Genomic DNA, 27654 nt, shown 5'->3' with positions numbered 1-27654 from the left:
TTTTTAATTCTAGCTCCAAAAGCCACTGTTCCAAACCCAATAGTAGGGGGTTTTATCCTGTTTCGTTGTGTTGTTTTTTTAAATATTTTTAGCCCTCTGCTCAGTCCTGGGGCCTTGGCCAGCACCCGAGCCCAGGGCTTGCTCAGCAGCGGCATGCCTGGATGGAAGCACTTTATGGATCGTGGGGTGACCTGGAGTTGGTGGCAGAGGAGGCATTGCGTGTCAGGGACCCGGTGACAATGATGGAGGGATGCAGGCAGAGGGCACAGCTGGATCACACAGCTGTGGTTCACAGACCAAAAGGACACGGGTCAGAGGAGGCGGTTTTGCCCTCGCTTTGTTCATACAGCAAAGGGAAGATGCCATGGTGTGCAAGAGCAACCTTTCCCTTTTGTACTCCCCTGCATCACAGCTCACCCTGCCGCAGGAGGAGGGTGCCACTGTGGTCACCTCCCATCCCCAGAGCACGTGCTCTTGAGCTTGCTGACAATTGATAATGCTCTGTTTCCTTAATTCTCTGCCTCAGACTTGGATGTGAAAGTGCTTTTTTCTGAATACTGAGCTTCACTAATGAAAAAGGCAGCGTTCCTCCACAGGTGAAAATCAGAGCTACCTGCAGTGCTAGGGCCTGGGCAGAGCAAAGGCACTGGTTCAGGTGGATACTGGCTGGAGCACTACAAGCCTCCAACGACCACTAACATAAAGCTCATCAACAAAATCCTGCAGTTAAAGATTGCTTTGAGAAAGATGTGAGGGAGGGAGAGAGGCAGGAGGAAACACAGGGTAGGAGATCAGGAGAGAGGCAAGCAATCACAGCACCAGGCAATGCCCTGCCAGCCCATCACACGCACCCCTGCACCATCCCACTTACCTTCTGTATTGGGAAACAGCATCCAGCTCCCGTGCTGTGCTCCAAAACTCATCCAGCAATTCAATCCAGTGCAAGGTTATGCAATTGCAGAGTGCACACAGACCTCCACACCCTCGTGCCTGCCCAGGACCCTCCCCAGGATCCCAGAGACTCTGTTGTGGACCACTGCCTTAAAACATGCTGACAAGCGTGTGTGTGTGCATGTAGAAAGACTCGGACTGTGGCCAAATTCAGGCACGCCGTACCCTGGCAGCACTTGCACTGACCAACCCCAAAGCAAAGGTGCTTCTAGCAGTGCTGAATTTGTGCCACAGGCTGCAAAAAAAGAAAAAAAAAAAAAAAAAAAAGAAAAAAAGAAAAAACCTACAGAATAAGTACAAGATTTTAAGTGGTGCTGAGCACCTTGTAATCTCATTGAAATCCACGGAGAAAGGGTTGGTGCATCAGCCCGGGCTTTAGGAGAAAGTACAGGAGAGGGGATCCGAGGAACCGCAACTGGTTGGCTATCCTGAGCTGCAGTGCAGCCAAATTTGTTTGCTCCCCAGTGCTCCCTCACCAGGACCCAAAACTACAGCAGGAAACACCAGGAGAAAGCGTGTGCAGAACTCTGCCCAGAGGGAGGAGGGCTGGGGATGGCTAGGGCAGGCTGTCGCTATAGACTCCGGTACTCTGTAACCTATTGTCTGTGTAAGAACAATGAATGTTAACACAGTAAATTATTACATTAAAGAAAAAAAAGAACCAAAAGCTTCTCATCTGCAATCTGTTCATTGCTAGGAGGGGAACTGCTCAGAGCACGCACAAGGAGCAGCAGGCGGATGTGGCACAGCACGTGTGACATCCCAGTGAGGGGACGCGAGTCCCTGCAGGCAGGTTGTGCTTTCACACAGCGAGGTGAAAAAGGAGCAGCACCAAATCACTGCATAATATACACACTTTATTTATGAATTTGTATGTATACAGACTTTCTATACACACATTACCTATATAATAAAAATGTACATGTGTATACATGGTCGTATAAATATAGAACTGTAGAAATCTTAGAACTGATCCTGTCTATTCACAGCAACTCCTCCCGTGGGACCACTTTGTTCGAGTAGCCGTCATTTGAGACTTGGACAAAAGGGGCAAGTGTCATTTGTGTTGGTTTGTGCCCAGAATTTGATGCACTGGAAGAAAGAGAATTAGTCAAGAGCCACTGGCACAACTCAAAGGTGCTGTGAACGTGGCGTTACTTCTCCAGAAGCGGTGGCAAAGGGCATCCATTTTATGGGATGGCTTGTTTGCTCCTTAGGAACAGCTCGGTCAAAAGGTCACTGCGACTGGGGAGCCCTTTTCAACCGAGCTCCTGCGCACAGGCCTGCAGTGCACCAGCAGTGAGGTGAGTGCAAGCTTTCTCCATCGCCCTGTGCTCTATAACCTCCCAGACTCTCCTCCTCCAGGAATGCAAAAGGCCAAGATTTAACCCTCCTAAAAATGAGCACAAGCTCCAAGGCTGAATAAGGATAGCCTTGTTCTTAAAGCCACCAGCAAATGGTGGCCAGGGTGGCCCAGCAAAGAGCACGAAGTGATAGGACACAGAGAAGTCGATGGATTGATCATACCTTTCTCCTGGCAAAGTCTCCATACAACAGGAACTCACTACATACACCCAGGGACCCAGGAGAGGAATCTGCACTGGGAATCATAATTAAGGAACACAGAAGATGTACGTAGCAAGGAAGGACTTACCTCCTTGTGCAGCACATGCGAGCAGGCCATGGGATGAAGGTCGCTGGGCTGTACAAGCTTCTGGCACATGAGACATAGCTTACAGGCAGCTGGGGTCTGGGTCGAACAGCAAGAGAACACAAAGCAGACAGTTGAACTGCACAGATAGACCCACACATATTCAGTGTTGCAGCTACTGGTCTTGCAAGGGGCCCCAGTTTGCCCAGCTCTTCCCTCTGCACACCAATCCCGCAGCATTTTCTCTCCTCCTTTGATGCAGAGCACAGAACCCACGCTTCCAACCCCTCCCTTCTAACCCACCAGCCTGAGCAGCTGTGCGAGGAGAAAGAGAGCTCCCTGCTCCACCAGCTCATCCCTTTGGCCACTTCTCAGAAGGGCTCCCTCTCCAGCTGGCTTTCCCTGGAGATGGTGAAGTGCACTTGGAAAAACCACAAAATCTTACATGTGATGCCGTTCCTGGGTAAGCTACCTGGGCTGGGGGCAGGAACATCGGCGTGCTGATCTGAGGCAGCGGAGCAGAAAACATGGGCGCCCTGATTCGACCGAGAGGCTGTGGGAAAGCAAACAAGACATATCAGAAATGTGCAGAAGTGAAGGACAGCCGTGCTGCTGAGTTACCTTTGGGAAAAATTGCTCCCCTAGCATGTACAACCCAAGCTTGAGCTCTGTGTGGTCCCACCAGTGGGCCCCCATTCAGCTCGGTCTGCAGGGAGCCAGGGAACAGGAGCTGCTCGCTTCTCTCTGCCACCCAGGCTCCCTTTCCCTGCAGCCCCCCACCAGGAGCCGGCACGACCCCCAGCACCACCCCAACAGTCCTACCTGAGCCCCAGCTGCTGCCCGCTCCTGCTGCTCCGCGAGCTTGGCTGCCACCAGCTGGTTCAGCTCCTCCATAGTCAGACCCGCCATCGTCCTCCGAGCAGTCTTGATCTGCTGCAGGATGTTGGTGAGCTGGGCCCTGCAGAACAGCAGCCTGCTCAGAGCTCCCACCACCACCAGTGAGTCAAGCGTCTCCCCAGAGGGAAGCCCTCCATCAAAAGACCCACAACAGTGAGACAGCCCCCCAGCACCAGGGGAAGGCTGTATCACAGCACAGGAACATGTGCTCTCAATCATCCAAATGAGATGCATCGCATGCTGAGCTTCTGTCCCTGAAACAGCAGGAAGTGAGGGAAATCCCAGCTGGAGCAAGAGACAGTGCCCACCTGGTGCAGCACCTCAGCAGAGGAAGGCAGAGCTCTTGGCTGCTTTCAGGTCTCAGTGCTCTTTTAACTAAAGCTCCAAATCTTTCTTACTGACAGAGAGCAGCCACCCCTTGTCTTTAAGCTTCCCTTATTTCTCCAGACAAGCTTCACTTCCCCTTATCCCAGCTCGCGCCTCACCAACACGTTTTCATTCCCAGGGAAGAACACCATGAGACACTTACTTGTTGCACTGGGGAAATCGAGTCAACAACTTCTCCAGCAGCTTCTCCAGCTTATCTGCTGGCTGTGACCTGTGAAACTCCGGAGTGACCTTAACTCCTCCCAGACCCGGTGGAGGAGGGATGGAGGCTGCAGGAGTCATGTGAGGACTGTGTGTGCCAATAAGCGATGCCACGACGGGGCTGTTTCTTCCTTGGGATGCAGGCAGCGGTGGGGAAGGCTGGTTGGGTCTGGAGATTGCAGGGTTCAGGAGAGGAAAGGAGAGCGCCCGAGGATCAGCGCTTGGCATGACCATGGGAACAGGAACCGGTCCTATGGGAAATGGGAGCCTGGGAGTAAGGGATGGATTGGGCTGGAATGCCGTCAGCATGAAATCTGTCTGAGAAAGAAAAACAGGGGGGGAAGAAAAGGCTGGTTAGAGTAAGTCCATCTCAAAGCACAGCTGAGCATCTTCCTCCCCAGCCAGGCAGGAGCTGAGCTGAGCCACAGCCACTGGCCATTACGCTTCTCGTGGCAAGTGAGGGCCATGCAGCCCATTCTCACCAGGGGCAGCAGGTGAGCCCAGGCAGACAGCTGCCTCAAAGGACAAGCAGAGAGCTCCAAAAAGCATAGTCCTACAGAGTCTCCTTTCACAGACTTAGCACAGACACCAGCAGTCACAAGCCAGCAAACAGGCTATTCCCAGAGCCTCACAGCAATCAAAGCTTGTATTTGTTGGACTGGAGAGGCACTCACTTCTGAGGGTGGAGGTGGCAGTGTTGGGGTTGGGATCTGTGGGAGGCTGCTCAGCTTCGTTCCATTTCTCACCATCTGAATGTGGTCATTGAACTGATCCTAGAAGAGAGAAAAGAAAACAGGCATGTTTATCAAAGCCTCTGGCTAAGGAATTTTGGGGCTCCAAATGCCTAGAACAGGCAAATTCCCCTGGCACTGTTGCCTCAACAAAGCACTCAGCCCCAGAATGGTTGCAGGCCCCAAAGCAGACACGGCTTGGTTTTGCAGGACTGAAGAGAATGAGAAAGGACCTGGAAGGAGAAAGAGAGTAACTGCCTCTGTTATTAACCCAACACACTGCTTTCGTATCCACATGGCTTATCCACATTCATGAGCCTGGACGCAGGCAGAGCTCTGCAGCTGCTCACAAATGCTGACTGACTGTGCTACGCCTTGGGACACCAACCTCTTTCCTGGTCTTACTCTTCTCCCAAAGAGAGCTGCAGATAAGCACGTGAAGAAGCACCGACGTGAACCACACACCCAAGCTGGGAGCTGCCTGCAGGAACTTACTCGGACACTTTCCTTCGTCATTCGTATCCTGTTCAGCCTCATCTCCCACTCCTGCTTTGGCCTCATGGTCTCCAGTGTTGGTGGTGCAGACCTGCAAGAACAATGTAACGTTCCCTCTTGCAAGCATGCTGTGTCACTGGCAGCAGAGCAGAAGCAGCTGGAAGCAACTAACTCCCCAAATCCCTCTGCTTTCCCCTAACAGGGGTCCCCTCTTCTGGCTGGGGAGGAAAAAAAGCTCAAACCCAGGGGAGGAGCCCTACAACACCGCATGGTGCTACCACAGTACAGACTGATCTGGTGCACACAGACAAACACTACAATCAGTACTGTGCCTACACAGCAGATGAGCAGTAACAGGAAATATTTAAGCACAGCCAAACAGCTCCATCCCGTGACATCACTGAATCACATTAGATGAACAAAGGAAACTGAACCACTCCAGTCAAACTGTCAGAGCAAGCAGAGGAAGAGGAGTTAGGCACACAGGTACATTCAAATTACCCTTTCAATTCTGAGGGACTTACTTGAGGTAGGTGAGGTGCAGCTCTGCTTCTTTTTCTGCTTCTTCTAGTTTCAACACCAGCAGCTCCTTTCGGCTCTCCAGGGACAGGATCTAGCACACAGGGCCCCACATGAAAGCAGTTTCTTATGCCCTCATTTCCTGCTGCAATACCATGACTGTGATCTCTTCACTAAGCACCACACTGCATGCACTGGGGCATCAATCCCAACTAATGTTTACTGCAATGACATCTGCTCCACCCTTTCCTTGCCCTCCTGCTCTTAATTTCACAGAATCTGTCATTAATGATCCAGAATCTCAAAAAGACACCTGCAAACCAGCTGAAGAGGAAGAAGTCACCTACTAACCTCTGCTTTCCAGGCCCGTTCTGTCTCCTCAAGGATGTTCCTGTTGATTTCATTGTGCTGGTTCTTCAGCTTATCTAGCTCCATCTCCCATAGCTGCCTGCAGACAGAAACAGAACGACTCTGCTCCAGCACTGGAATCACTTGAAAGAAGAGATCTGACAAACTCCCACAAAGCCAATTGATCCCTGCAACTCCTGACGGAGTGGAACTGTGGAGCATTGGCAGCTTCCAGACCGTGACATCAGTCACATTTCCCAAGGCTGTGTGAGTCAGAATCCCAGGAGTGAGCGCTGCAGAGCAGCAAACAAATACAGTGCAAACACAAGTGTACAGCTTAGCAAAGAGGGCAGGAAAGAACTCCCTCCCTTCAGCAAAATTCTGGCCAGCTACAGGGAATGGTGCACAGTTCAGGTTGCTTCCCAGAACCAACACACTCCAGTCCTGAAGGAGGAAGATGGCCCTTGCCACCTGTGACTGGGTTTGGAACTTCTCTGTGCAGCACTAAAATGCCTGAAAGGTGCCCAGGTTTGAAGTAGTTGGGCAGCTGTAGGAAACAGCACGAGGAAATAGATTTGCCTGATTTTTGGGAAGCTGAAATTCAGTCAGAAGTAGCAGCTACAAGCTGAGTCAATCTATTAGGCATAAATTCCAGTCTCGTGGGATCTTTATACCACAAGTATCAAGGAGCCTCCTTGAGAGCAGGATCAAAGAGGATTTAATCCAGAGGCTGTGAGCAAAACCTGCTGGAAGGGGAGATGAAACCTCTACAATACATAACTGGAGCACTGTGAGACCACCACCTCCAGCCTATCCCACAAGGCTCTCTGAGACAAAACGACCAGTACAAGAACGTTCAACAGCATTAATCAGGTAACAGATAAGAGCCTTACTTTTCATCAGACTGCTCTGCAATCAGAGAAGCAATCTTGTTTTCCTTTTCCTCCTGCTCCTTCAGCAACCTGCACGAACACAAAGAACAGATGGAGTCACCTCCTGCAAGGTGTCAGCACACAGCCACTGGTGTGCGCGTCTCACCTTCACACTGTGCATCAGCACAGCCGTGTGCTCAATGCCACAACTCTGGAGACCAAACTACACCTCCCATGTTTGAAAGCAACCACTGCCATCCTCAAGAGCAAAAATTTTGCTGTATCACAGCAGTGAGCACAGACTGTGGCTTTTATCCAGGATCCACCACAGGGAACTGCGCCTCTCTGACAACGTGAGCTTTGCCACAGTTCATGCAGGGGAAAGGAGCTGAGTGCTGGGAGCCATTACTAAAGCAGCTTTATGCAAAAATGTCACTGAGCCCTCAAATTAAGAAGTCAGATCTCTGAGACATCCCAGAACGGCTCCCTAAAAATGCCAATTCACCATTCAGAGGAACATGAAGCCCTTTGCCTGCTTCAGAACCCCTGTGAATTGAGCACGATTCTTTGCACAGAGCAAGCTGCCTACCTGAAAGCAAAGCATGACTGTGCAGCGTGTTCTGAACCATTAGGCACAGGCAGAGTATTTGAGCAGGAAATTTACAAGAAAATAGGAATTTTACAACAGGAAACACTGAAATTTACTACAGGAAACAAGGCACTGCCAATGACCTGCCCTGCCTCCTGCCGAAAGGCTCTGCATTCTGAAAGACAGAACACAGAGCACAGCGGAGCTGCCGAGCTCTGTCTGCACATACAGGTACAACCACCACATCCAGCTCAAAATTCCTTTGTGGGACCACGTTTGCATGCTCACAGAAACACGCTTCCAAAGGTTGAAAGCAATCCTCTTTTACTCAGTCTGTGTACAGCAGAGTTCAATTATGCCTTCCTTCCTAAAAAAAGGCTTGCTTGTTCATGCCAGTACCTTCTGCCTTTCTCGCAGAGTTTCTCAATTTCTGCTTTCAGATCCTGCTCTTTCTGCAGGAATTCCTTCTTCTCTTTCTCCATCTTCTTCTTTGTCTCTTCCCGTTTGATCGTAACGGCCTGAATTGCTTTCAGAATCTCCTATAGGAGCAGAAGCAAGTAAAGAGCAAAATCCTCAAGAAATGGCTTTTTTTTTTTTATAAATAAAGACGTCGTTTTCTTAACGAACTTGGAGAGGTTATAAGATTACAGACATCAAAATCTTTCTTTTTAGTTCATGAGTTTATCATAAAGCAACCCAGGAGATAGACAGAAGGTCAGAACTGCAGGTTCTCCTGTCTCCTTACAAGGACAAGTTCTAGCTGATGAGCCACCCATGATTCCTTCTGTGTTAACCTGAGCCCCACACAGCTAGCTGTCAATCACTCATTCAAGCCTGGGACCCATTGGCAACAACTAGAGACATCTAAATAAAGGCAGGGAGATAATTTCCACTTCACACCACTCTCCCCACCAGTTTCTATGTTGAAAAAAACTCTTGCATGTGTTAGAGAGATGCTGTAAGACCACCAGACACGCATGCAAGATGCTTCGCAGTTCTAAACCCTCAACACCCAGATCTGAGCAGGAATCAATCCTTAATGCTGTGAAACACACTTATAATACAAGGGGAGAAGTGCCACGCTGCGGGTCGCTGCCACTTCTTACGATGCTTTGCACCTCACTGTGCCCCTCAGCACAGGCCCAAATCAGCCCACCTCAACCACAGAACTGCTATGGGCAGATAACAGAAAGAAGACTTTGCTAATTACCTGGTGGTTCTTCATCTCTTCTTCCCTCCGCTGCTGGAGCTGTTTGAGCTGCACCTGCAGCTGGTTCTCCACTTGCCGCTGTTTGTCCAACACCTCCTGGTACCGTTCCTTTAACAAAGCCCTCTCAGACATCATTTTGTCCTGCAGCAGAGAGCAGAAATTCAAGGAGAACCTTTCCCCTCCATCACACCACAGAGAGCGTGGACGCAAACGGGAAAACTCAGCAGAACAGTACACAGAAGCCCAGCAGATGCCAAGGCTTAATCTGTGCAGAAGCACGGCTCAGTGACTCCCACCACTAAAGCTCACACTCTGGAGGTCAAAGAAAATGAATGCGCTGCCTGAAGCTGCAGCCAGAGCTGCATTTCCTCTTCTAAAGAGGACAGGTCAGGAAGCCAAAGCTGGTATTTAAAGGGGGAAAAAAAACATCCTGTGGGAAGAGCAGGGGAGGCAGCACCAGGATGCCGAGTGCCAGGAACAACCCTGCCTCCAGCTACCTCCTATATAGTGCTACAATTTCACCATAGGACATCCTGAGAGCATCTTCAAATGGCCTGGGATGCCTTGATAGGCAAATGAGTGAAAATACAGTGAGTGGTGGAGGGAAATGTTTTTGATGGTTTCCTTTTTCTTTTTTAAATAAACAAGACATTTAGAAAGAAACAAACCGGCAGCGTTTCACTTAATGCGGAGCCAGAAACAGACCGAGATTCACAGCCCTTATTCACTGAACTGCCAAGATGATCTTCCTTGCTCATACATAGGACACATTAGAGCTACCAGGTCCCACAGATGCTACCCCCACCACCACTGCTTCGCAGCCTTTCAGAACTCAGGTCATGTTGCTGACTGCTGAAGCACCACGAGAGCTTTCTGAGCACCCACAAGTTTCCAGAGCTGCAAGGTACAAATCGCCCCCTGCGGGAGCAGGAGCAGCAGAACCCCGACCTACCACAGGGCTTCAGTACCCACCAGGTTCTTCTCAATGTCCTGATCCGTGTTCGCATCCGCGTCGGCCGTTTTGAAGTCAGTCTGCAAAGGGCGACGGCTCCCATCAGACCCCCCCGCAAACACCCCGGCCTCCCCCCAGTCACCTCCAGCGCCGGAGACGTCCCAAAGGAACGGCTCAGCCCCGCGAGGGGTCGCTCCCCGCCAACGCATCGCTTCACTCCTTTACTTAAAAGCCGCCTCGGAAGCCCCTCACCGCCAACCCCCGTTACACCCCCGGCCCCGGAGCTTCTCCCCGCCGCCCCGCGCCCACCTGCACCGCGATGTTCTGCGAGGGTTTCACGCTCGCCTCCTCCGCCTCGTCCTCCTCCGCCGCCCCCTCGCTCTGCCCCGCGGCCTCCGCGCCGCCGCCCGGCCCGCGCTCCCCCTCGCCTCCCGCCGCCTCACCGGGGAGGGCCGCGGACTCCGCCTCTCCACCAGGCGCCGCCTCGCCGGGGCTCTCCGGGGCGGAGAGGCTGTGCGAAACAAACAGGTCACCCGTCGCCGTAGCCGCGACGCGGCCCCTCCGCCCGGCCCCGAGGCCTACCTGGCGGGCGGCGCGGCGGCGGGGCCCTCGGCCTGCGCCCGCTCCAGCGCCATGGCGACCCGACCGGAGGCTGCGGCTGGGCCAGGAGCGGCGCCGCTCAGCCCGCGTACCGCCCGCCCCGCCCCGCCCCTTCCGGCCGCCGCCGGAAGCGCCCGAGGCGACGGCGCCCCCTTGCGGAGCGGAGGTCGCGTCGCGGAGGGGCGGGCGCGGACGTGACGGTGCTGTCAGAAGCCGCGGCATCCGGCGACGGAGCGGCACCGGCGGCCCATGCGGGGTGAGCGGGGCCGGGCTGCGGGATCGCCTTGGGGCCCGGCAGGGCATCCGCGGGGCACGGGGAGCGGCGGGCCGTGGGCAGGGTGGGCCTCCGCCCGGCCGCGCCGTATGGAGAAGGCGGGCGGAGCGGCCGGAGCGCGGGGCGCGGGGCTGGACTTTAACCTGGTGCGGCCCGGCAGCGCTGGGTGCGCTGGGTGGTGGCCGGCAGCGAAGCCTACGGGTGAAGCCGGTGTCCGACCGGTGAGGTGGGTTTTCCCTGCTGCTTTCCTACAGCAGAGGGCAGAGATGGGCCGGGCGCTGCCCTGCTCGGGGCCTGGCCGTGCGGGATGTGAATCCCAGAATGGCCAGGGTTGGAAGGGACCCCAGAGAGGTCCAGAGAGGCTGTGGATGCCCCGCCCCTGGAGGTGTTCAAGGCCAGGCTGGATGGGGCCCTGGGCAGCTTGGTTTGGTATTAAACGTGGAGATTGGTGGCCGTGCACGTGGCAGGGGGTTGGAGCTTCGTGATCCTTGAGGTCCCTTCCAACCCGGGCCATTCTGTGATTCTGTGATTCTGTGGCAGTGCCAGGGACCGGCAGCAAACACAGCTGGGACTGTGGCACCTGTGCTGGAAACAGGTCTCACAGTTCCTCTTTTTAGTCGCTGTTCCTTTTTGTCATCAATATTTGCCTTTTTCGGCTCTTTTCCAGCCTGCCTGTCTGATGCCGCATCGGGAGCGGAGGTCGCCGCGATGGAGCACAGGAGTGCAGGCTGTGCGCTGCATCCACACGTGCCTTTGGCTGGGCGCTGCTTGGATCCCCTTCGTGCTGCCCCACGGACTGAGCCGCAGCACGGAGCTCGATGATGGCCACAGTGTGGCCCGTGGTCACGGGGAGCTGGCGTGGGCCGTCAGCTTGGATGTGCCGGAGGAGGAACTGGAGCAGCGGGCGGAGCTGCTGGCCCAGACCGCGGGGCTGGTGAACATGGGCCGCATCGGGGAGCTCAAGGGCCATTACCTCTTCTCCTACCGGCCCGACAGCCACCCGGCACCCGAACCCGAAGCAATAAGGAGATCAGTGGACACTTTGTTTGCACAGCATGACAGCGTGCGGTGGCATTCGGAACAGAAGCTTCTGAAGCGCTCCAAACGCAGCCTGCACTTTAATGATCCCAAATACCCCCAGCAGTGGCATCTGGTGAGTGGTTTTTCTGCCTCTGCCCTGATGGCAACGTGGGGCCCTTTGTGTGGTTACGAGTGAGAAGTCATGTGGGCAAAGCAGCAGCTGTCTGTGCATCCGGTGCTGCCTGTGCAGTGCTGGTGCTCTGCTCTGTGGCTGAGCGGCTGTTGCACTCTGGCTGTGTAAAACCAATCCTTAGTGACTGTCCTTGACACCTTCCTGCACTCGCCCTGGCCCTGCGCTTTGTGATTGTGCAAAAGGTTCCCGCTCTCAGGGCTGATGCGCTGCTGCTCTTCCTCATGCACTGCTCTCACTGTCCTTTCTGCTGCTCAGAACAACCGCAAGAGCCCCGGGAAGGACATCAACGTCACCGGCGTGTGGGAGCGGAACGTGACGGGGCGCGGTGTGACGGTGGTGGTGGTGGACGATGGCGTGGAGCACACCATCAAGGACATACAGCCAAATTACGTGAGTGCCGGCGCTGTGGGTGTGAGGGACAGTGGGCAGGTGGCTGAGCGTGGGGACGCCCTGGTGGTGTCTGCTCATGTGTGAAAGCAGATGCCCGAGGAATCCCAGGCATTTGTAAGGAGTGGAAGGAGCGGTCCTTGAGAGCAGACCTGCAGACCTGGCGGTCCTGATGGATGAAAAATTGAACACGAGCCAGCAGTGTGCTCTTGCAGCTCAGAAAGCAAATGGTGTCCTGGGCTCCATCGGAAGAGTGGTGGCCAGCAGGGCCAGGGAGGTGATTGCCCTTCTCTACTCTGCCCTTGTGAGGCCCCATCCAGGTCTGGAGCTCCCAGTACAAGAAAGGCAGAGAGCTGTGGGAGAGGGTCCAGACCAGAGCCACAGATTTGATCAGGGGGCTGGAGCATTTCCCCACAACAACAGGCTGAGGGAGCTGGGCTTGTTCAGCCGGGAGAAAAGAAGGCTGCGGGGTGACCTCAGTGCAGCCTTTCAGTACCTAAAGGGAGCCTACAAACAGGAGGGGAATCAACTCTTTGAAAGGGTGGATAACTGCAGGACAAGGGGAAATGGTTTTAAATTGAGGGAAGATTGAGGTTGGATGTCAGGGGGAAGTTCTTAACTATGAGAGTGGTGAGGTGCTGGAACAGCTGCCCAGAGAGGCTGTGATGCCCCATCCATCCCTGGAGGTGCTCAAGGCCAGGTTGGATGGGGCCCTGGGCAGCCTGGGCTGCTATGAAATGTGGAGGTTGGTGGCCCTGCCTGTGGCAGGGGGTTGGAGCTTTGTGATCCTTGAGATCCCTTCCAACCCTGGCCGTTCTGCGATTCTGTGATTCTGAATTGTGACCGTGGATCTGTTTTCAGAGCCCAGAAGGCAGCTATGACTTGAACTCCAATGACCCCGACCCCATGCCTCACCCTGACGAAGAGAACGGCAACCACCACGGCACTCGCTGCGCAGGGGAGATCGCTGCTGTGCCCAACAACAGCTTCTGCACGGTGGGGGTTGCCTATGGGAGCCGCATTGCAGGTAGGTGCAAGCTGTGGCAAAGCTGTGTGCTGAGTGTTCTGCTCTCCCCACGTGCTGCTGGGGCACGGCCCCCCCGAGAGGTGGCTCAGCCCAGGTGGCTGTGAATCAGGCAGGGCTTGTTGAGACTGATTCCTTCCTCAGAGGTAAGGGCTCAGCTCTTCCTCAGCTCTTCCTCAGCTCCTCTCCAGAGAGGCCTGACAGCGCACTAGTTCTGTGCTGGGAGTTTCCACAATATCCACCACACAGCTAAGCAAATGTGTGCCACGCTGCACAGAGATGTCCAGTCCAGTGCAGAGCTACAGGCTGCATCTGAAGGCGTTGGAAAGCAAATGTCCCCGAATACACCGCATTCCCCTTGGGTGCAAAGTGCTGCGCATCTGCCTTGTGCAAAGCTGGAAATGTGCTTTGGTTGTCTCTGGAGCTCTCACTTTCCTTTGCAGAGGGAAGTGAGATCTCTATGCCTGACATCCTTGGCAGCGCTGCTGTGTGGTTCTCTCCACACCCAGCAGATGGTGCCACATTCCCTGTGACAAGCACCAGCCTCCTGTGACAGCCCTGCTGGGGAACAGGGTGGGCCCAAGGGTGCCAGCAGGGTCCAGGAGGCACAGAGCATCCCAGGCCACTGCAGGTAGTTCCATGCCCCTGCTGTGCTCGTGGCTCCCCATTGGATGCTTCCAGAGCAGCCTGTGGGTCATAGCACAGCCCCAGTCTCCAACCTGCCAAAGGGACTGCAAACAGAAACTGGTGGTGGAACTCTGGTAGGAGGAGAGGTCAGCTCAGTAGTTTAACTGTAGCAATGTGAATGCAGCAGTTGGAAGGGGTTAGCTCAAGCTCACTGCAGCAGAACCCAGCATTTCTTTGACCTTTGGCTCTCCAAATATGTGCCTGACTTTGCAGGGTGAGCGCAGGAGGAAAGCCTTGAGCTCTGGGATGGCACAGGAAGACATGGCACAGGGAGACATGGCACGGCAGCATGGAAGTGCTGGAGCCAGCTCATCCCTAGCTGGGCTGCTCAGCTTCTCCACAGAGCAAGGCTCAGATGTGACAGTAAAAAGCCACATGCACTGTGCCGGGCAGGAGCTGAGATGGGTGGGCAGTTGTACTGTTTATAAATAGTCTTAATTGAGGTGTGTGCCTGGTTTCCATTTGTAACATTCTTTGCCAGCTGAAACTATGATGTAAAACTGTAGTTATTAAGGGTTAGGGTCAAGGAAAACTCAGCTTTGAGCTTTTGTTTATACTGCTGAAGAGGTCCTGAGCACAGTAATTGAGGTGTCTTACGTCTCTTGTACCCTTTCCTCAGTCATCAAGCATGCCACCCATCCCAAAGCAATGCCTGGCCATTTGGTGGCCTGAAAGGGGAAGCAATTGCTCCAGGCAGGGACTAACCCTGAAAAGAAGCAGTAACATGGAGCAGTGCTCTGGGCAAGGATGTTCTGGAGCACTGAGGAGTGAGTCTAACGGGTGTTCAGTTGTCCTTTCCCTATCCAACTCGAATCTGGCCGTGGGACTGGAGTATTTGCTTAGCAGAAAAGCCGTGTCTGGCACAGGATGTGGAACTGAGCGTGAGGATGTGTCTGCAGTTCCAGATCCTGACTTCAGTGTGCCCCTGCAGACTGATCCTGGTTATAGTTTCAGGAGATCTGGTTCAGTCAGGCTGGGAGTGGAAGCATCCCTCCTGTGAACCCGCTGAGGAATTTGTTCGTGCTGTTTACACAGCTTGCTTTGATCCCCTTCTGTCACGTTCATTGTCTTCTGTCTGCAGGCATCCGAGTGCTGGATGGGCCCCTCACTGACAGCATGGAGGCCATCGCCTTCAACAAGCATTATCAGATCAATGACATCTACAGCTGCAGGTGAGCCTGCAGCACCTCCAGTTGGGAGGCTTTCTTTGCTTTACTCCAACACCGTGTAGCTCCTTCTGATGGCAAACCATAACGAGAGGAAATGTTGCTGTCTGTGACTCCTCTTACATCACAGTGTCTCTCTTTGCAGCTGGGGTCCAGATGATGATGGGAAAACTGTGGATGGCCCCCATCAGCTGGGAAAGGTACAAAGCAGTTCCAGCAGACGGGTCGCCCCTGGCCTGGCCCTGCAGTGCTGGTGGTTTTTTTCCTGCCTGAGCAGGCAGGGCAGGGTGTTGCTGTGGTGCAACGCACAATTGTTGGCTCCCATTGCTGCCAGTAGAGGTGTTACACGTTTGTGTGGTGGGGAGAGGTGACGTTGCTGTGGGAGGGCAGTGTTCAGGCAGTGCTGGATGAGCTTTCCAAGGAGAGGCTGGCTGTAGCAGGAAAGTACTGTTTTGTAACCTGTGGTGTTATTCTGACACCTTTTTGCAACCAAGGGATGCTCGGGGAGCTCTCAGCTCAGACCAGGCATTCCTAGCACTAACAGCTGCCTGCAAACAGCTTCTGCTGCAGGATGCTGCAGTGAGGGCTTGCTGCAGGGAGCCCCAAAACTGACTCCGTGTTGCTTGCAGGATGTGGTTCTGCTTAATTTCTCTTTTGCTTGGCAGCCTCCTGCTGTACTTTTCTGACCATGAGATAGCTGTTTTGTGCCATTCAGAGCAATGCTGACACCTGGGGTATCAGCTTGAGGTGACAAATTGTTTCCAGTTACACAGTTTGTTCTCTCGCTGCATGCAAATAGTGCAGGAGGAAGCTCTGGGGCACAGTGTGTCAGGTGCACGCCAGGGCTGAGGCCTTGTAGAGGGGCAGAGAGCCTCACTCAGCAGGATGCTGGGGAAGGCAGCACCTGCAGAGCTGTCCCCTCTCCACAGGCTGCCCTGCAGCACGGTGTGATAGCCGGCCGCAGGGGCTTCGGGAGCATCTTTGTGGTGGCCAGTGGCAATGGAGGGCAGCACAACGACAACTGCAACTACGATGGGTATGCCAACTCCATCTACACTGTCACAATAGGTGAGTGTACATGTCTTCTGTCTTGCTCTTTCCCAGGGAAGGAGAAATTGTTGCCTGCATTCAGACTTCCATCACCCAGGCTGTGAAACCCATGCTGCCGTGTTTGGGGAATGACTTGAAATGCAGCATTCCCACTATGTGTGTTAGAAAAGAAACAGCTAATCCATTTTCTTGTGGCCCGAAGCTACATGGGGGGTAGAAAAGCTGTTTAATATTAAGCACAGTGAAAGGTTGTTTTTAGTGGCTGCCTTTCCTGTAAATCTTCCAGGCTTGGAAAAATACAGGCTTGGGTCTGGTTTCCTTCCCCAGCTCCCAGGAGCAGGCCCTGTCAGTGCTCTGTCTCTGCTGGCAGTGCTTGCACTGAAAGCAGTCCTGGTGCTGAGGGAGAGCATGCGGGGCTAGGAAGCCATATGCACCGTGGCCTGACCCTCCTCCTGTCCACCTCTGCACCCGGAGCTCTGGGGGGTTAGGATGTGCTCATGGCTTGTTATTGACAAAACCAGGTATCTGCCTGGAGCAGCAGACATTGCAAAGCATCAAGGCAACCATCCTGCCCTCCCCTTCTTCCTCTGTGTCTGGGGAAGGGAGGAGTCCACCCGCAATTATAGACCATGGTAGCAGATGGGGATGTGGAAGAAGCACAGCCAGCAGAGCAGGTCCTCAGGGGCTCATCACCTTGCAATCTCAGTGGTTAAAGTGAGACAGGCTCCATATGGCCGCTGCCTTTTGCTTTCCTCCAGGTGCAGTGGATGAGATGGGCTCCATGCCCTTCTATGCTGAGGAGTGTGCCTCCATGTTGGCCGTGACCTTCAGCGGTGGGGACAAGATGATGAGGAGCATCGTGAGTACCACGTGAGGCACATGTCTTCCCCTGGGCTCTGCCAGCTGCAGGGCTGTAACGCGCAGTGCAGTGCAGACCAGGGACAAGGCTCTGTCTCTTCCGACTACCACGCAGCTGCAAGGCAGGGAATTATTGTGCTTTTTAGCTGGGTCCTACATAAATAGTGGTCTGAGCAGGAGATTCCTGTTTCTAGCTGTTCCCGGCGCTGTCACTGTCTGTCAGCAGGTAACTTGCAGTGCTGTGGCCCTTCTCTCAGCTGGGCTGTTCCCTGGGCACGCTGTGTTCCTGGCCCCAGGTGCAGATCCTGCCTGCGTCATTTTTGCCTCCTCAACTGCAGGCAGGATCCAAAAGGGACAGGGACTGCCTTGTCTTATCTCCTGCCCTGTGCTGCTGGGAGCTGCAGGGAGAGGCATCTTCTGGGACAGGGGCCACTTGGGTGACCCCTGAGAAATTCCTCTGCACTGTGTCTCTGGGAACGTCACCAGGAGCTCCTTCAGTGACAGCTGGAAAACAAGCTGCATCCCATCTGTGTGTGCCCCTTTTGAACAGCAGGGATGGAGCTTGGAGCCCTGTGGGCTTTCCTGAGGGCAGGGGCCAGAGTGGAGGTGGGGTGTCTGCTGTGGCTGCATCATGTCCTGCCACTTCTGTTCTGCATGGAGAGCCAGGAGCAACACTGGTCTTATTAAGCTGCTTGGCCACAGCTCTTCTGTTCTGGCACATGTGCCTTTCCCAGCTGAATATTTTTTTTCTGAATATTTTTATCAGCTTTTCCTTTTTTTGCCAAAAAATGACTTCTTGTCAACAAAATGTCCTTTTTCCCCAAGCCAAGCAGCCAGGCCTGTTTTTACCAGCCCCAGGCCTGACCCAGCACGTTCATACCAGGACAGAGATGCACTCAGGGAGCTGTCAGGCTAACCAACCCCTATGGCTGTGTGCTGGCTCTGTTCTGTGGTGCCACCAGGAGCTGCAAAGCCCAAGCCATCCTGGGGTGTCCCATTCCCAGGGCAGGCAGAAGAGAAATGATCCCATGAGCAGGGAAGTGTGGCTGTGGCTCTGTGCCTGAATGAGAGGTGCTGAATCTGGACTTGTCAAACAGGCTTGACCACATGTTGGGTAAACTGGGAGAACAGGGAGAGCCTGGGAGAGGAGCACAGGGAATGGGAGAGCCTGGGCTTCTTAGCTGCCTAGCTGAGACTCACAAGCCCTTGTGCAGCTCCTCTCATGGTCCAGCACCAGGGCAGATCTCGCTCACTTACTTGAGCACAGCACAATCTGCCCAGAGCAGTGACTCAGCTCATGCAGCAGGGAAAGTAAAACCCAGAATGGAGCTCATTTTTTTTAGTATCAGAAATAACTTGAGTTGTCCCATGTTGGTTTGGAAATTCGATGCTAGGAAACAAGGCAACAGCAGCCAAGTAAGGTCTGTACTCTGCACAGGAGCTGCTGTACTTTGAGTTACAAGTCTTTGGGTTTATGTCCAGCTGCCCACAGCCTTCTGGTGGTGAGGTAGCTTTGCAGGTCTCAGATGCCCCTTCATTTTTAATACTGACAGTAATGTGGCAGCTGGTATTCCATCAAGGAGCCAGAAGGAGAGGCTGTGCAGAGCCTGGGAACAAAGTATGACAGAGCCATCCTTTTTCTTTGCATTGATGTGCCTGCTCCTCTGTGAGCCCCTTTCTTGTTAAAACCTGCACACCCCTTTTCATAGTCTCCTGCTCTTAAGTGCCCTGTAACTGTGCTTCAGTGTCAGTGACAGGGTTAACTTCTGAGCCATCTGCTGGGCTTTTTTCTTTTACCAGTCTGTAAACTTTGTGTGGTTTCCTTAATGGGAAGAATTTAATACAGCTTCTGGCACGAGCTGTATTTCCTACTGAAAGTTTATGCTGCTCAGGGTGTTCTTTGTAGGACGTGCAGTGTCCGAGTGCTAACTGAAGTTGTTAACAGCTGACAGAATGGTATGGCGTCAAACACAGAAGGAAACACAAAGTGCAGCTCTTGGCAGTGCAGTGTGTCTCCCTGCTGAGAGCAGAGGGAAACAGACATTTGCAGTTTGCAAGGAGATGGCATAATTTGGGAACCTCCCAGTGCCTCTTTTGAGGCTCTGTGTGCTCCTGCAAAGACCAGTAAGATCCTTCTGCAGGCATCCTGTGGTTCTGGGGTTACAGCATGGTCAGCAGAGAGGATAAACCAGAGTCACACAAACACTGTATCTGCCTTGAGCTTCTCATGTTGCTTAGTTCAGGCCCAGATCCTCCCCCTCTCCAAAGGAAGCTATCTGCATTCTTTGCTTTGCAACTGCAATGCGTTATCCCTGAAACAAGGGCATCCCAGGAGTCTTTATGTTGAGTTTGAGTTCCCTATAAATAGTTTCCCTCTTAATCAGCTCGTTCAAATTGGTATTTGGGTCCTAATTGCAGCATTGGAGCGTGGTGTGTGTGTGCCTGTCTATGACCAGTGCAGGTTTTCATGCGTGGGAGCAGAGCTGAGAGATGTCACCTCCCAAAGCCCCCAGGGAGGTGAACTGAAGCCATCTCATACTGGTTTCAGTACCCAAGGCCTGGCCAGGAGCTGCCTGGGAAATGTTTGCAGGCTTTTCAGCAACTAATCCCTGACCCTCTCCCCCTGCTGCTGCCCCGCTCTTGTTGTTGTTCTGGTCGAGGCTGAGGGAGGATGATGGGATCTCTGGCTGCCCCTCCTGTCTCTGAGCCTGATCTCAGCAACCACAGAGAGAAGGAAAGCTTGTGCTCTGCAAATTCCTGCCTGCTGGCTGGGGGGGAAACTGCTGGTGCGGAAGAGACTGCTGGAGACAGGCGGATTAGCGGTGGTTGATGCAGGCAGGGGGGCTTAGGACCAGCTCCCCACATCTGTGTTCTGAAGGGCGAGTCCTCAGGCTTACAAAGATTTTTCTCTCTTATTTTGTGTGAAAGCCTTGTATGTGGGGAGCTGGAGTCTGGACGCTGGCGCTGGCACGCTGTGTTCGTGCTGGGGCACTGCGTGGTGCTCGGCAGTGGTGGGGCACTGCTCTTCCCTGCCTGTGCTGTCATGCTCTGATTCCTGCTCCAGCATCCTGATGCCAAAATGCTTTCCCATCCGTTCACCTGAGATGGATGGAGTTTAACAGACATTTGTGGCTGGGCTGGCTACCTGAGAGAGAGGAACCTGCACTCCTGGCTGCACAAAGCCCACTTGTAACTGCCATGGCGTCAGTGCTGCAGGGGCTGGCTTGGTTCCTCCTTTCCTGGGACAGTCTGCTCAGCCCAGGCACAAACACCCAGGGTGGAAAAGGTTTTCACCATCCTGAGCAAAGAATAATCCGGTGTCCGTGGCACTGGAGGAGGGGGCTGGCCAGGTGAGCCCATGCCTGGCTCTTTCTTCCTCTCCCAGTTTTTCTGAGCCCCTCTTCATGTTCCCAACAAGCCCTTGAGGGATCTTCTCTTCCTCACCAGGTTTGTGGTAGAGCAATAGCAATTGCATCAGTACTGCTGATGGTAACATACAAGCAATAGATCAACACTGCAGGGCCCTCAAGAAAACCTACCAGCTTACATGCACCATCCTGCACGCTGCTGGGGTGCTCATGCAGTAAATTAGGGCTCTTGCTTCTACATAGTGCCCGTGGGCTGCTCTCACTTTGCAAGCTCTCCACATCTGCCTTCTCTGCCAGGAGCACAGCTGCTGGCCTGTTGTGCTTAAGCATTGCTCATTTCTTAGCTGTGCACAGCGCAGAGCCCCAGAGCCTCTGCCTTTTATACTATCTCCGTAGTGTGAGGAGCAGTGCTGACCTCTGGATGTCCCTCCAGAGCAACTGAGCCACTGTCCTGAGTCCCCAGGGCTAGTGGTTGTGTCTCAGGCTGAGCCACGAAACAGGTGGCACAAGAGCACGACTCAGTTGCTCCCATTCCTAGCCCAGCCACAGCAGCGTGGCAAAGATTGGCGTGACAGGAGGCATCTCTCCTCTGTCTCTGAAGGTGACGACAGACTGGGACTTGCAGAAGGGCACAGGATGCACGGAAGGCCACACAGGGACGTCAGCTGCAGCTCCGCTTGCTGCAGGGATGATTGCTCTGATGCTGCAGGTGCGGCCGTGCCTCACCTGGAGAGATGTGCAGCACATCATCGTCTTCACAGCCACCAAGGTGAGCCAGCGGCCCTCCCTCCCGCTGCATCTCCCACAGCTTCCCTCCAAGGATGCTTCAGGATAGCCGTGGTCCTGCAGCGCACATTCTTGTTTATGTCTGTCTGCCCCTATATAAATCTCTCAGTTGTCTGGCTCCCAGCAAATGGATGGCCTTCTCCCCTCACCCCATGTTCCTTCCAGGAATGCGGCAGAGGCATTTTCCACTGTCACGGTAACAAATGGGGTATTTGCTCCAGGAGTGCCTCCATCTGTACAGGTCTTCCACGCACTCGCCGATCCTCGCCCGCAGGTCCTGGGGCTGTGTGAGCATGCAGTGCCTGACACACGTCCCCAACGTGCCACCCAGCGCTGTGCAGCGGGGAAGCGAGGAGCTCTGTCCTGCTCCAGCCTTTCCTTGTATTCTCCAGAGAGCTGAGCTCTTGGAAACAGACATAACAGAGAGCTCAGTGGCAAACACTGCTTTTGCTTTTGCACGGCCCTGACTCCAGCCCAGCTCCTGCTGACATGGTGGAGCTCCCAGCAGAAACTTGGAGTGGGAACTGTTGGAGCTTTTGATTCCAAAGGACAGGGCTCCTCCACAACCTCCAGGGAGCAGGAATCTATGTCCAGCTCATGCTGTATCTAAGAGGAAACTCACTTTGGCACAGGGCAATGTTTTCCACAACTTCAGGCCAGCTTTGCCTGAGCAGTACAACCTGATAAATGATGGAATACAGATCCTTCTGGCCTGAATCTTGTTGATTTAAAGGACTAGGTTTCTTCTCCCCAAGGTTTCTGCCATTCCACAGTCCATGGCTTGGGTGGCAGGGAGAAAGGAGCAGCTGGGATGTTTCAGAGCAGAGGCATTTGTGCCCTTTTGTGCTGTTTGATTTCCTTTCTGAGGAGCTGGAGCCTTTCTGGGAGCCTGTTTGTCCTGGGACTTGTTTCAAGCAAAGGTCAACCCGTTTCTTTCTAATGAGGCCATATAGGTTTGCCTCCCCACTGTGCAGGAGATTTCTGAGCCTCCCTTCCTTCAGACCCAGTTCGTTTGCTCTGGGTTTGCAGGGCTGCCAGGGTCCCCCAAGGCAATGAGTTCTTATTTCTTTCCAGTACGAGGATCGTCACGCAAGGTGGGACGTCAACCGGGCCGGCTTCAGCCACAGCCACCAGCATGGCTTCGGCCTGCTCAACGCCTGGAGGCTGGTCAACGCTGCCAAGGTAATTCTGCCCCTGTCCCAGGTGTGCTCCAGAGGCCCCTAGAGCAGACCTACCCCAGCAGCAGGGGCAGTTCCCTGTGCTGGCAGCGCATGGGGTGACGCTGTTGCAGTGCAGGCAGCAGCGAGGCTGTCGTCCTGCCGGCCCTCACTGCAAGGCTGCTTTTGGTATGAAGTCATGAGGCTTTCGGCAGTGCCTGAAACCTGCTGCCGAGCTGCTGCTCTCTCACAACTATATATAGCCATGGGCGAGAACTTTCGCTCGTGGGAGATGACAGCTCTGATTCATGGCTTGGGGAGATTCGTCAGCAGCCCCAGCACCTTCCCCATGCACACCATGCTGCAGGGAGGCCGTCGTGCCCCAAAGAACAGGGGCGTTCTGAGCTGGCAGCTCTGTGTCCCGGGGCCTCTGTGCTGTGCTGTGGTCAGAGCAGGGACATCCCAACCTCTACTCCCTCATACCACCAGTTGCACGGAGACCAGAGCACTCCCCTTTGGCTCTTCATCCTCACCCACATACAGAGTGCTGCATAGCTGTGCAGGGTTGCTGCCTGTTGCCAGCAATGCTCAACTTTTCATGGGATTGTATGGTATGCTCTTCTCCCAGGGCTTTGAGCCCTATCCTGCTGTGCTGCTAAAAACATAACAGCTCCAAGTAACTCCTCAAAGCCACTCATCACAAAGTGATGGAGACAAAACCAGAGGTGCTGTTTTCCTGGAGTCACGAGTCTGATCACCCTCCCCAGCCCACAGGCAGTTCCTTTCCTTCTGCTCTTAGACTCATGGGCACTCTTCCCCAGCCCTGCACTACTTGTCACTGCCTGGGTTTGCAGGCTCGGCCCATATCTGTACACAGGAGGGGTGATACGAGTGGCTAGCAAGAGTGATGGGAGATGAGGAAGTGGTCATGCAGGGTCACCAGGCTCCTCCTGAACCCTTTTGCTTTCCACCTGGCAGATCTGGGAGTCTGTTCCATACCTCGCCTCGTACGTCAGCCCGGTGCTGAAGGAAGGCAGGAGCATCCCTCTGCTGCCACAGGAGCTGGAAGCCACATGGAATGGTAAGGGCAGGTGTGGTGCCATGTGGCAGCATGTGCTTCTGCTGAGGCTCAGAGCCTGTCCACCACCTACAGGGGTTAAGTGCTGGCCTGCCTGGCCCCTTCCCTGTCTCTTTCTGCTGCCCACAGAATCACAGAATGGCCAGGGTTGGAAGGGATCTCAATGATCATGAATCTCCAACCCCTCTGCCACATGCCCCTCCCCAGAGGACCTGTTTCTGTTGATTTGCACACCCTGCCTGCTCCCAGTGATAACTCCATCCCATAGATTGATGTCTCTGAAGAGCCAGACGGGCTTTAGTGCACTGGGCTGCGCTGGGCAGCAGCCAGACCTGTTCCTCTGGCTTTGACCATTTTAGGTAATGCTCCAGCTCCTGACTTGGCCGGCCGCTGTCCACATAAACAAGGCGATGCTCAAGCTGCTACCAGTGGGAAGGAGAGCTGGGCTTTGCCCTGCACCCTTCCCACCCCCAGCAGCACCCAGCTCCCTGCTGATGCCCCAGCTGCCCTGGCTGCAGCCCCTGGCAGGGGGATGGCAGTGGCCGGAGGCTGTTTCCCAGGGCAGAGTTCCCCCAGGAAGGAGTGAGGAGCTCAGGAGCCCAGCACCTCACTGCTGATCCTCTCCCTTCTCTCCTTGCTGGCCAGCTGGGAGATGCTGGGGGGGCACAGGTTGCACACTCTCCCTCTGTCCTGTCGCCTGGCTCCCTGGCTGCCCTGCAGGCACCAGCACTGCAGAACCCAAGGGGTGAGAGGGTGACCGCAGGGGTCTGGCAGCAGGGTTAGCCCTGCTGTGCCTCAGAGACGAGGGCCAGGGCTAAAGCTGCTCCTTTTGCCCTAAATGGAATTATGAGCTGAAAGCTGAGCAGCTGCAGCTTTGGGAAGAGGCAAAAAAGAGGCAATTGGGAGAAGTATGCGCAGAGGAATGTGCAGCCAGGGGCACTGTGGTCCCCCAGGTGCTGCAGGCTGGCTCGAGGTTAACCCTTTCCCCATGTGGCTTCAGGGAGCACACTGCAGTCCTGGGCTGTGCCTGCTGTGCCTTTATAGGAGGCAGCAGAGTGCCCACCTGCTTCTTGGGCTGCCTGGGGGGGCTGAGCCACGTGATACAACCTGTTCTGAAGCGTGCCAGGATTTCCTCTTCTATAATTAGTGGCTTCAGGGCTGTGAGCATCCGTGGAGCTGTGAATGGTTTGAGACTGGAACAGGGAGTCTGGATACCAGGTTTCTCACCCTCTTTCCACATCTACCTCCTATATAGCTTTGGTTCAAAGCAGCCTCTGGGGCTGCTGAAAGCTTACACAAATCCAGAGGGAATGGATTGATAAGGGGCAAGGTGCTATTTCACTGCGGTGTCCACAGCACACTGGGTGGGCTGCTGAGCCTGCGGGCCCTGAGTCAGGGCAGGAGAAAGCTGGATGCCAGCGAGACCCTTCTTGGCTCCGGGGGGAAGGCAGCAATCAGTGTTTGTGTCCTTTTGTAGTCACCACCACCGACCTACAGCTCTCTGGCATGAGAACCCTGGAGCACGTGGCAGTCACTGTCACCATAACGCACCCCCGCCGCGGCAACCTGGAGATCAGGCTCTTCTGCCCCAGTGGCATGATGTCCCTGATAGGAACCACCAGGAGCATGGACTCGTAAGCACTGGGGGAACAGAGGCTCACACCACAGAGCAGGACACCCAGCCCATCTGGCCCCGAGCAGGGAAGTCAGGGCCCGTGTCCAGCCCTGTGTCTCAGGCTGCTTTACAAACTCATGGTTCATTTCTCCCACTCTCTGGCAGGGATCCTAACGGCTTTGCTGACTGGACCTTCTCCACAGTTCGATGCTGGGGTGAGGAAGCACAGGGCACGTACAGACTGGTCATCAGGGACACCGGTGAGTCCTGCTGCTAGGGTGCTCTCGGACAACAGCTGGGACTGTGGCTGAGATGGGAGCAACCCCTCTCAGAGCCACTTGGCCAGGCTGTGCACCAGTACCATTGTGCCCTGGGGAGCTGCCAGCCCAGCATCTGGGCTGCAGTAGGTTAGCCTGATGCATTGCCAAGTGGGAGTTCCCTCTGGTCCAACCTGTTTCTTCCCCAGGAGATGAGAGTCTGAGGCCTGGGACCTTGAAGCAGTGGCAGCTCACCTTGTACGGCTCCTCCTGGACCCCAGCAGAGATGAAGGAGCGGCAGAGGTAGGAGACCAGAACCCCATCTCAGTGGGGATACTGGAGCTGGAGAGCTAAGGGACGTTACAGAAGTCTCTGAGCTGGAGCTGCTTGACTGGAGCAGTGCCATCACGATGTACAGGGCAGGGTGAGGAAGAGGGGCTGCAGCTCAGCAGCTGTCACCTAGCACAGGGTTGCCCTCAGTAGGTGGCAGAGGCAGGTCTTGGGTTGCGTAGAAGAGCCCTATTGCAGAGCTGGCAAAACCCTCAGTGGAGTGGAAGGTGCTCCAGAGCCTTCACAAGCTTGTCGGATGTTCTGTTGGAGTCATGCTTGCCTGTGGGAAGCACACCTCAGTGGGTGCCTCTATCTTCCAGACTGCTGGAAGAAGCCATGAGTGGGCAGTACCTGAACAGCGACTTCTCCCTGCCCTGCCCTCCGGGTCTGGAGATCCCTGAGCAGCAGCACTACACCATCACAGCCAACACACTCAAGGTGAGCCCGCCGTGGGCTGCTGGGAGGTGTGGGGCAGGCCAGGGAGTCACTGGAGAACCTGCATCACTGGGTCCTGCTGGTGCTGGGCCCTCTGCTGTGGGACGTGCCAGGTGACGCTGCGCAGCTGTGGGGTAGTTCAAGGGTTTTGTGTCTAAAGGGATTTCCTCCTCCCCAGACCCTGCTGCTGTTGGGATGCTTTGCTGTGTTCTGGACTTTCTACTACATGCTGGAGGTTTGCCTGAGCAGGAACAACGTGGGGCTTGACCTGACCTGTCACAGCTCCGGTGCCTGCAGGTGGTACCGGCAGGGAGGGAAGCACAGAGCCCTCGAGAACGGGCTGGAGATGGAGTCTGTGCCACTCTACAGGGAGAAGGGAGTTGAGGACATCGAGGTGGAGTGTGAGCTGCTAGAGCCTGCCCAGGAGGATGCAGGGGAGGAGGGGTCCTGGACCCCCACCCGCTCCAAACTTCCCACTAGCAGCAGAGCTGCAGCCCCTGCCTCAGCAGGGTACCTGGGCCGGGAGGCAGCAGCTGAGCTCCTCGCAGACGACAGAGAGCTGCAGACATGCTAGCAGGGGATGGATGGGCTTTGGGCTGCGTCCCCCTACTCGGTACGTCCTCCTGGGCACGGGCAGCAGAGACTTCCTGAGCCACCAGGGACCATTGTCACTGTGTCGTGCGGAAGGTGCTGTTGGAAGTGGCTCAGAAACATGGAGAAATTCTGCTGGCAGTGGGAGAGGAGCTTCCCCTTCCCTTGCTCTGGAAAACAAAGCAAGCCTTAAGCCGTTCCTCGAGGAGCTCGCTTCCTGTCCCCTGTGCTCTGGCCCCGCCACATTGCTCTCTCCAGCAACCACGCACACGGTTGCACGCCTGGGGAGGAAGAAGGCAGCAGAGCTTCCTCGCCCATCCTGGTCATGGGGTGCAGTGAGAAAACAGTGCAGAGTGCACTGGGTGCCACCTCTGCCACATCCCCTGTGCCTGTCCCGAGCTGCAGAAAGGCCAGAGGGATGGGATGTCCCTGCCTGGGGACCTGCTGCAGCAAACAAAGCAGCCCCTTGCTGGGGCATGAGCCCGTGCTGGGAAGGATGGGGCTCCATGCAGTGCCTGCTTTGGGCTGGGAATGGGAGACAGAGTTGCTCTGGCAGTGGCTCATCTGCGAGCAGGGCTGGTTTGTTCACGTGTCTTTGGATTCGCTGGTTTATTTTTTTAAAGCTGGGGGTTGTTTTTTAAACAGCAAAGTCCTATTGTGTAACTTTCCAAATAAAGCCTTCTAAAAACCCTCCTCTCCCCGCTCTGTGACTCCTCTGCCCTTCCAGGCTTTGCTTGGGTTGGGAAGCTGCGTCACGCAGTGCCAGGGCCGTGGAGCTGCCTTCCTGGGTGCCCATAGCCCTCTGTACTCTGTTTCCCTGCAGCCAGGGCTGCTCCTGGCAGGGGTGAGCGATGGCCTGGGCAGGTGGAAGAAGGAATGGCAGCAGCCATTGGGGGAGTGTAGAGACCCCAAACTCGGCACCATCCGCCTGTCCAGGGCTTTGGCTTCCCTGGATGCCCGCAGGAGGAAACCTCG

The 27654-nt window shown here is 54.8% G+C and overlaps 2 protein-coding genes across 2 annotated transcripts; one reads left to right on the top strand and one right to left on the bottom strand.

The window, feature by feature from the left end:
* Positions 1 to 1787: 1787 nt before the first annotated feature.
* RNF214 (ring finger protein 214) lies at positions 1788 to 10438 on the bottom strand. The gene is made up of 15 exons (XM_042831852.1): positions 10386 to 10438; positions 10113 to 10314; positions 9824 to 9883; positions 8852 to 8992; positions 8041 to 8180; positions 7074 to 7142; positions 6184 to 6280; positions 5838 to 5926; positions 5314 to 5404; positions 4762 to 4860; positions 4029 to 4405; positions 3425 to 3560; positions 3048 to 3155; positions 2606 to 2701; positions 1788 to 2043 (listed from the first exon to the last, which is right to left on the bottom strand). Exons 1-15 carry the CDS (start codon positions 10436 to 10438, stop codon positions 1978 to 1980), a joined length of 1824 nt encoding a protein of 607 aa, XP_042687786.1. The 3' UTR covers positions 1788 to 1977.
* Positions 10439 to 10589: 151 nt separating this feature from the next.
* PCSK7 (proprotein convertase subtilisin/kexin type 7) lies at positions 10590 to 27369 on the top strand. The gene is made up of 16 exons (XM_042832008.1): positions 10590 to 10659; positions 11345 to 11830; positions 12146 to 12280; positions 13139 to 13304; positions 15070 to 15160; positions 15300 to 15354; positions 16084 to 16222; positions 16963 to 17063; positions 21032 to 21199; positions 22291 to 22398; positions 23352 to 23454; positions 24929 to 25085; positions 25232 to 25326; positions 25533 to 25626; positions 25974 to 26091; positions 26267 to 27369. The coding sequence occupies exons 2-16, from the start codon at positions 11357 to 11359 to the stop codon at positions 26660 to 26662; spliced, it is 2400 nt and encodes a 799-aa protein (XP_042687942.1). The 5' UTR covers positions 10590 to 10659; positions 11345 to 11356; the 3' UTR covers positions 26663 to 27369.
* The last annotated feature ends 285 nt before the right edge of the window (positions 27370 to 27654 follow it).

This window comes from Centrocercus urophasianus, unplaced genomic scaffold (genome assembly GCF_019232065.1).
Source record: "Centrocercus urophasianus isolate 14NV4802_14NV808 unplaced genomic scaffold, USGS_Curo_1.0 seq_37, whole genome shotgun sequence".
In the NCBI taxonomy this organism is placed as follows: Eukaryota; Metazoa; Chordata; class Aves; order Galliformes; family Phasianidae; genus Centrocercus; species Centrocercus urophasianus.
Note: the sequence above shows the minus strand (reverse complement) of the source record. Positions and strands in the feature narration are given on the sequence as shown.

Excerpts from the sequence above, each read along its gene's own strand:
- RNF214 (XM_042831852.1), bottom strand. The coding sequence starts at position 10,438 with ATGGCGCTGGAGCGGGCGCAGGCCGAGGGCCCCGCCGCCGCGCCGCCC. Across the intron at positions 8,993-9,823 it reads AGGACATTGAGAAGAACCTG|GACAAAATGATGTCTGAGAG; the intron begins GTGGGTACTGAA and ends TCTCTGCTGCAG. Across the intron at positions 7,143-8,040 it reads CTCTGCGAGAAAGGCAGAAG|GTTGCTGAAGGAGCAGGAGG; the intron begins GTACTGGCATGA and ends GTGTTCGTGCAG.
- PCSK7 (XM_042832008.1), top strand. The coding sequence starts at position 11,357 with ATGCCGCATCGGGAGCGGAGGTCGCCGCGATGGAGCACAGGAGTGCAG. Across the intron at positions 15,161-15,299 it reads AATGACATCTACAGCTGCAG|CTGGGGTCCAGATGATGATG; the intron begins GTGAGCCTGCAG and ends CTCTCTTTGCAG. Across the intron at positions 25,327-25,532 it reads ACTGGTCATCAGGGACACCG|GAGATGAGAGTCTGAGGCCT; the intron begins GTGAGTCCTGCT and ends TTTCTTCCCCAG.